The following is an 8,615-nucleotide window of genomic DNA, read 5'->3' as shown; positions in this document are numbered from 1 at the left end:
CCACCACAACTCCGTGAAATTGGGTTTCACGTTGAAAATCATGCAACTCAATGGCATGGATTTCAACATGAAATCCAACTTCGTGAAATTGTAGTGGCATGGATCCAACTGACCCATAAATAAAAGAGGGAGGCCCAGAAAATAGAGAAGCCAAAACGATGCTAAGGCCCAATAATCATTGAATGAACTTACAGTTCAGTTTGCACAAAATTACGGTTGAGCGGGGCATATAAATATAATAGAAAGAAAGTGTAATTATAGTTTAGTTAAACTGACATCAACTTGCCCGCCAACAAATCAACGGGATGAGCATTAGCAAATTGATACTTTGAGAATGCTGATTTGATGACTTCCAATAAATAGTTCTTCAGATTGCAGAGCAGAATAAATTGGATCATTTAAAAAAAACATTGGTGACCAGTACAACCCCCCCCCCCCCCCGAATCAAAAAACTCGGGAATCATTGGATTATCTGAAAACACACAGAAAAAATCTAGTGCTGATTCAGATACATTGAAAACAAAAAATCTGAGGGACATTGAAAACAAAAAATCTGAGAGAGGGACAGTTAGAGAGGGCCTAATAATTCTTGGAGAAGCACACATTATAGGATGGTCAGTTTGTAGATTGCAAAAAAAAACATCTTGAAATGGCATACTTTAAATTTACAGATTAGTTATACAAAAAATTACAGCTGAAATTTGTACATATTACAGTTGCGATGGGTATATAAATGTAGTACAAAGAAGCTGTAAATGTGTTAGATGAACATGTCAGTTGCGATGAAAAGTAATTTCTATAAATCTATTAGATGAACATATTAGTTACGTTGATAAAAAATAGTTTGTATACTGTAAAGATGCATGTGGTCATACATTTTATTTATTAAATGGTTCATACACAAATGGGTTCCAGACATGAGTATTGATTTGAAAAAATAAAATTACAGGATAGCAGGGTGCAACATACAGATAAAGTACCTTTCCAGCTAATCACCAAATATATGAGTATAACAAAGGAAAATAATCTAAATACTACACAATTTTGCCTCATCTAGCACTCATACGCTCAGCAGAGAACGAAATGTACACATGATGTAGCTCAGAAAGTAAATGCATTCCCCAAAATGTCCAACACCCACATGGGCTCATTCCGTGACTCACACAAAGGGAAAAGGAACTATCCAAATAATAAATCACAAACGAGCTAACCCTAAGCATTCAAATCCAATTATAATTCAAGTGGGTGACCGTGCCGGATCTGTAACACCAAAAAATTCATAACATATCAATTTAGATTGAGAAAATATCAGACTACAGAGCAACAGCTACGGACAACAGAGCATGCTACACAAACCGAATGGAGCGGGTTGTTCAAGCTGAATCAACCTAAAACAACATATTGAAACATGGGGTGGAATCAACACTAGAAACACGAGAACAACGCGGGGCGGAATCAACGCAACCAGAGCAGAAGATGAATGAGGAACAATGCGGGGATCAGAAAAATGCTGAAGAAATCCTCAGAAATATCAACAAAATCAGTGTCGCAAACAACCCCCACTGACCACCCACACGCCTCCAAACAACTCTAATCCCCAGCAAAAAGCACAGCACAGGCAAGCAACATGAAAATCAAACAAGCAGAACCAAAAAGCAAGAGAGGAATCGGCACCTCACCAGGTGGATTCGGAAGAATCCCTTGGATGGAGCCGAAGAGAAGACGAAATGGGGAAAGCGAAAAGCGCCTGGTCCGCCAATCCAATCCATGTGATAAGAAAATGGGCGCGCTTCCCAAAAAGTTAAATAAAAAAGCTGACAAACTAGGCCCACAAAAGGCCTGCCGGCAAAAACAAAAATCATCAACAAGGCAGATCAGACGAGTTGAGGCAAAACAGCTCAGATATCGGACGGTGGTAAAAATCGAGTGACAGGAGCGCAGTAACACTCGAGCAAACTATAGCTTTCCCCTTAAAAAACGAAGAGGCCGCACTTATTAATCCGATAGAGGCGAAGAGGTCACTCATTGTTTGTTGGCACCTTGTAGCAGCCGCTAGCGTGTTCATTTTCTATGGAATCAGAAATGAACCAAAATTAAAGTCCATGACACGGAATGTCATGTCGTCAGATGAGCTGCATGCATGAGCCCCGTGACATTCCGTTCCTGGTGCACCAGCAGACCAGCTCGATCGATCTGCAGAGCTCCGGGCCACGAAAACAACAATGCAAGCTACACCGATCAGGCGTGCACGTGCCATCTGATCGATCGATCGATTACAAATCGAGCACTACTCGAACCCCTGCCGTCCGTTGAGACGCACGGCACGGCCGGAGCTTTCGTACCTCTCCGGTGGTCGAACGTGCGTCCATGCATCGCCGGCCGATCACCACCGGATCGATGTACGTGCGGCTCGATCGCCGTTGGATCCGGCGGCCCCGACCACGGCGTGCCTCGTCGCTTTCGCGGTACCCGCGCGCACCCGGCGCCGGAGGATTATCCCTACACGCGCCTCGCTCGTCTCTTCTGACCTGACGAGCTAATAGGTGACCCCGGCCCGGCCAGTCGGCTGCTTGTGCCTTGGCTTGGGATACCATACGACCATGCCATGCCACCGGACCCGGCGCAAGCAGAAGCAGGTCGATCTCATGATTGCGGCAAAGGTTTCTAGCCGCTCATGACGACGACGCGGCACCAACCGCGCGCGCGCGGCTCCGCCCGGCCGCCCCGCGCGGCGCGCGCGATACGCCGATGTCGAACGAACGCCGCCACCTCCTCCGCGCGCGCGTCCGCATCAGCTACCCTCCTTTTCCCCTCCTGCGGGCTCTGCACTCGCCACCCACCCCTCCGCGCGAACGCTCGTACAATACGCTGCTACAAGTCTACAACAACACCGTCAACACGCTGCGCGCGGCGCCACTACTTAAGCGGCTCGTCACCTGCTCTCCCACCGATCGATTCCGCTCGCCTCTCCCTTTCGCCGTCGTCGTCACAGCCTCACACTAGCTAGCTACCTTTACGCGAGAAGAAGAGGAGCGCGCCTCGCGCGCGGCTAGGGGTAGCTAGCCTAGCTCCACCGCGGCGAGCGAGAGCATGTCGGCGGTGGTGTCGTCTCCCCGCGCGGCCGGCGCCGCACGGCGGCTGTCTCCGTCTCCCAAGCCGGCCGGCGCCAGGGACAAGGGCGACAAGGAGGAGCCTCCATCGCTCGAGGGCGCCGCCGACAAGGCCAGGAGGAGGCTGCTGCCGTCGGCCCCGGCCAGGGGCACCGCGGCGTCCATGCTGCTGCGCCGCGCCGGCGCCGGCGCGCGGGGGAGCAGCTACGTGCACCCGTCCTCGTCGCTCAGCGTCTCGTGCGCGTCGGAGGCGTCCACCGAGTCCTTCTGCAGCCGCGCGTCGACGGGCCGCATCGGCCGCCGCCCCGCGGGCCCGCCCGTGGGAGCCCCGCGCCGGCGGGCGGCGGGCTCGGCCGGGCCTCCTTCGGCGCGGCCGGCCTCGTCCAGGAAGGTTGCCGGCGCCGTGCCAGGCGGTGCGGCGGTCACTGCTGCTCCGGCGGTGCCGCCGATGCTGGGCCCCGTGAATGGAGAGCACACCGCGACGTCGGCGGGGCCGCCGAGGTGCCCCTGGGTTACCCCTAACACTGGTAGGTGCTCAGAACAAATCATGTGCTTTATGACATTTCCGGTAAGGTGAAGACAAAATAAGTGCTCGTACAGTTACATATATACTTGGAAATTTTGTGCAGAAGCTAGTAGTATGTACAAACTTTAGACTTATTTTCACCTTTGGCATGCATAACGAATAAATGAAAGCGTGCAATGCATGTTATATCAATTTTTATTTTTGCTATAATCAGCAGCTGTATGGTTAGGCTATATATATAACAATACCAAGATAAACACGAATAAAGTAAAATAAGTACTCTTTTACTACTATTTCTCGATTATCAACATATTGTCAAAGACTGTAAATTAAAAGTGGGAGCATTTGGGTAGCTAGAGGGGCAAGAGGCATGACTGCCCGCCCTAATCACACTTTTGCAAATCCCCCCTCTCACTCCCCCTGCGCATCCTCTTGGATGTGGATCCAATGGCCCATATTTAAGTTTGCACGGTTTGCACCTGATATGTTGCCAATAAACAAACCCCAAGAAGATAAAAATTGACAAATTGCTTGATAACCTACATCCATAAAATATATGCAGTTTATGCACTTTTAAGGAACTATATACGAGTAGTTTAGTTGGTTGGTGTATTTGGGGGTGTAACAAACAAATCCCACTTTCTCGAGACTCGAGTCCTTATTAGCTCTAATTTAAGTTCTTGCCTAATCCTTTAAATATATGCTTGTTACTTATACCTGATTACGAGCGAGGTGAAGACTACTTCCTACCATACTACAGACTAAAGTTTAGAATAATAAATCTAACTTATAAGTCGTTTTCATGAAATTATGAGTCCGTTTCTCAAAAGATTCTACCTATAATGGGAAGCTAAACCCACTCCGACTAGATAGCGTTTTTAATTGGAATCTGGACTATGAGTGGTTGCCACTTGTGTGGTGTTTGCTACTAGGACAAAGTTGTTTGTTGCAACGTACAGAACTTTTCATATATATAGAAATTGACAACTACGTACTGGCTAAAATAAAAAACGTGAATATTAGCATTCATCTTCGAGTTTATTTTATTATGGATAAGAGCAGATTTCAAACAAAAGCTATCCTTATCTCTCGAAAATACTATTTTCCCTGCTAGCACACATTTTCTCTCAAAAATACCTTTATCGATCTTCAGATTTTAGCGACGCTAGACAAACCTTTCCTTGCTTCTCTCCCCAAGTATAAATTGCCTTGAAATATCAGCATTTTTCGTTCATATAAAGAAAATATCACCTCGTCACCTGCTACCGCTTCGAAAAATGCTGATATTTCGTTCTCCCCAAGTATGACGCCTCGACCATCGATTATTAGTCGATCATGGTTATTATATCATGTGACATCACAGATGTTTGGTGGTATGGAAGGTACAATAAAAAGATACACTAATAAAATGTTTGGTGGGATGTCGGTTACCAAGCAACTTGTCAATTTTTATCTTCCAAAGGGATTCCAATAGACCATTACACACTAACTACATGATGGAGGTACTATGTTTATGACAACGTAGTTCATCCAACTCTCTTAAATTTACAACTGTTTAAGTCTGAAGTCTGAACTGATATGAAGAGTTTGCACTGTTTAAATTCTGAAGTCTGAACTGATATGAAGAGTTTGCAATAGTGCCTTTGTCATTAAACCAGAGTAATGCTAACACTCTCACGGTGCAACTGGTCAGCCGAACACGCTAGAGAAGTGGTTTGCTGAGCCGGCCAATGCAAGGTTTAAGTCACGGCACAAGCTTCTTAAGATGAAGATCAAGCGGGACGTCTCAACCTCTGGCCGAGTCATTAAACCAGAGTAATCACTCAACTAAATATAGGCACCCAACGGCATTCCAATTTCCACAAGCCGTTCCAATTTCACATAAATGATCTTTTCTTTACAAGGATATATGCTTAATCATTGTTTGTTCTTTTCGTTTAAGTACAGCTTCGCTTTGCATCTTTTGTTCATCAGTACAGTTAGCAGCTGGAAGCCATGATTATCACTATAGATAATTTATGTAATGCTATACTTGCAGCTCCTCATGCTACTAATTCTTTGCTGTTTTTGCTTAGTTGTGGAAGTTAGTTATGGCTTTGATTTGTAACTTTAACATATCAAAACAGGAAGTACGAAGGTCCATGCAGTCTCTTTTGATTATTTCCTACTTAAAGTAGGAAAACCTACTACCTTTGATCACACATCTAATAGCCTGTTCGGCTGGGACTGGGACCTTTTCCTCCATGAACAGAAACAGATACATTCTACTCCTAGCCTCAGGTCTACAACAGTGTGGACAACGAGTTCAAATGCTTAATTAATAATGTTCTTCTTTTTGGAAGTACAAAATGATTAATAATGATATTTATTGAATAATAAAAAAGCTCAATATTGTTATCCAATACTGCAACCTGAAGGCTTCTAGTCAGGCAACCCTTAAAGTTATTCAGCCTTTCTCCTTGAATGACCTGTTGCTTTCAGCTGACTGTAAGGAATTCATTGATTTGACCTTGCAACAGATCCCTGCTACGCTGCCTTCCATGACCACGAGTGGGGAGTGCCAGTGCATGACGACAAGTATGCTCCAAACCTAATCAGTCCAGCTAATCTTTTCCCGGTACCTATGATCAGCAATAGGTTGTAAAGTAACAACATTTAGTGATAAACTGCAGGAAATTGTTTGAAATGCTAACACTGTCTGGTGCACTGGCTGAGATGGCATGGCCTGCGATTCTCAGCAAGAGGGACACCTTCAGAGAAGTGTTCATGGACTTCGACCCCGTGTTGGTGGCCAAGCTGAGCGAGAAGAAATTCTTGGCGCCAAGCAGCCCTGCTAGCTCCCTGTTGTCCGAACACAGGCTGCGCATAATCATCGAAAACGCACGTGAGTTGCTGAAGGTATGCTGATCATATCATCATGTCACTCATCTATATGTCCATCTGTCTGCACCTAAATCTTGAGGAGCCGAACCATTATTGGCAATAATATCCCATTCGTTCATCCATAACACATTATGACTGCTCGTGTTCGCCGTTTCTGCAACTACGTTGCTGTTCATAGGTCATAGAGGAGTTCGGGTCGTTCGACAGCTACTGCTGGAGCTTCCTGATCAACAAGCCGATGGTTGGCAGATACCGGCACACGCGGGAGGTGCCGCTGCGGACGGCGAAGGCCGACGCCATCAGCCAGGACCTGATGCGTCGGGGCTTCCTCGGCGTCGGCCCGACGGTGGTCTACGCCTTCATGCAGGCCGTCGGCATGGCCAACGACCACCTCGTCACCTGCTACCGCTTCGAGGAGTGCTGCGACATCAAAGACGACGACGTCGCCGGCGCCGCAACTGATGACGGCTACGGTGACAGTTGCAAGCCGGCAGCGGTGAGCGAGCAGGAGGTGAGCATGCTTTGTGGGCTGGTGCAGTGCGTCGCCCTGGAGCCGTCGAGAGCCGCCACGGTGATCAGCATCTCATAGCACAGCCAGCTGCAGCTAGTACCAACCAGACAATGCAAGGTGATGACTGATGACACGAATGAGTAGGGATTAATTAGGCGAGTTGATTTCACTTAATCGTGCTGGTGCAGTGATTGCATGTGTGTAGATATCGGTCGTGTTCGAGCGAGGTGTGTACATGGTTGTGTTGATGTGAGGTTTGAGAAATTGGGGTTTGCTTGAGCTGAGTATGTTGAAAAGATGTGTAGGCATAGGACAAGAAGCGTGTTCACATTTCACATTGCAGGCATGTTGAACTAAAGGAGTGGCGTGGTGTGGAGCCGGTACAGATCTTGTAAAGTTGCAAAAGATTGTTCTCTAACCGATATGCAAAGCGAAAGAAAGTCTCTTCCTTCGGCTTTGTTTTCGATTCTTGCATTGAGACGTGACAAGAAAGTGGAGAGAAAGGTTAAAAATATGTCGAACGTCGTGATTAAAGTTTGAGCCGTTGCCTTGTCGTTCTCAACGCTTTACTGCTTTTGACGATAAAGGGAAACAATAATAATGGAATTAAACATGGCCGGGCGTTATAGGGTGCATTCTTCAACTTGAGTTGCACCAATAATCGGCGCGCGCGGCGATGATATGATGAAGCAATGATGCTACCAAATCAACAATCATGAGGGGGAAGTAGCAAACAATGCTTCAACATGATCGAGCAAGCAACTCGATCGCCAGCGACCAATACATAAATACAGTCAGGTTGCGAGATCGGAACGGGCGACAAGAGGGAGTAAATAGGATTCAGAAAAAAAAACTCTTGGAAAGCCGACTCCAATTCATTGTCCAAAAATGTCTCTCTTCTAATCGACAGGATGACACAAATTAACTGGTAACATGCTCACTCTAGAAATGATTATATATCTTTAACACAAAGCGGAAGCCAAAAGAATTCCACTACAAAGCTATGGCAACGAGTTACCGAAAAGCCGAAAGGACTTTCAAAAGAAAATAGAACGAACTCTAACTAGATTATTTTTAATTAGTAATGTAAGGATTAGATAAAGTATAAAGATTAAAATCTAATTAAAACTAACTAAACAGCAAGAATTAAAAAACTTAAAGAAAGATTATACGATCATTAATTAGATCAACAAAGGTATGAGCAGAAAAGAAATGAGAGATGATAAGAGGTTGCTCACCGTGCTGAATTTTGGCCTGTCCTGCTGCCGATCTGCCCCACGTGGGCTAGCAGCAACGTCCAGCCTTGGGCCGCGTGCCTGGCCAATCTGCACTCACGGCCTGCTGAGCTCGAGCTGGCTCGAGTGTCCCTCCTGGGCCTTGCGCCCCGCCTGGCGGCCTGCCCCTGCCCCGCTTCTGGCCTGTGGGCCGTGGCCTGCTGGAGCGCCGCCGCCGCTTGCTGCCGTGCGTCGCTGCTCGCCACTCCGGCCGGCCGCCGCGCAGCGTGTGCGAGCTGCTCCGCGAGACGCCCTAGAGCCACACGCCTTCCTCCTCCATCGCTTTCAACTGCTGCCCGAGATTACAGAAG

The 8,615-nt window shown here is 47.0% G+C and overlaps 1 protein-coding gene across 1 annotated transcript; it reads left to right on the top strand.

Annotated features, from left to right (window-relative positions):
• The first annotated feature begins 2,925 nt into the window (after nt 1–2,925).
• On the top strand, nt 2,926–7,470 carry LOC120695663. Its single transcript, XM_039978875.1, has 4 exons — nt 2,926–3,637; nt 6,156–6,213; nt 6,309–6,534; nt 6,698–7,470. The coding sequence occupies exons 1-4, from the start codon at nt 3,091–3,093 to the stop codon at nt 7,106–7,108; spliced, it is 1,242 nt and encodes a 413-aa protein (XP_039834809.1). The 5' UTR covers nt 2,926–3,090; the 3' UTR covers nt 7,109–7,470.
• Nucleotides 7,471–8,615: the final 1,145 nt, after the last annotated feature.

Source organism: Panicum virgatum, chromosome 2K (assembly GCF_016808335.1).
Source record: "Panicum virgatum strain AP13 chromosome 2K, P.virgatum_v5, whole genome shotgun sequence".
Classification (NCBI taxonomy): domain Eukaryota; kingdom Viridiplantae; phylum Streptophyta; class Magnoliopsida; order Poales; family Poaceae; genus Panicum; species Panicum virgatum.
Note: the sequence above shows the minus strand (reverse complement) of the source record. Positions and strands in the feature narration are given on the sequence as shown.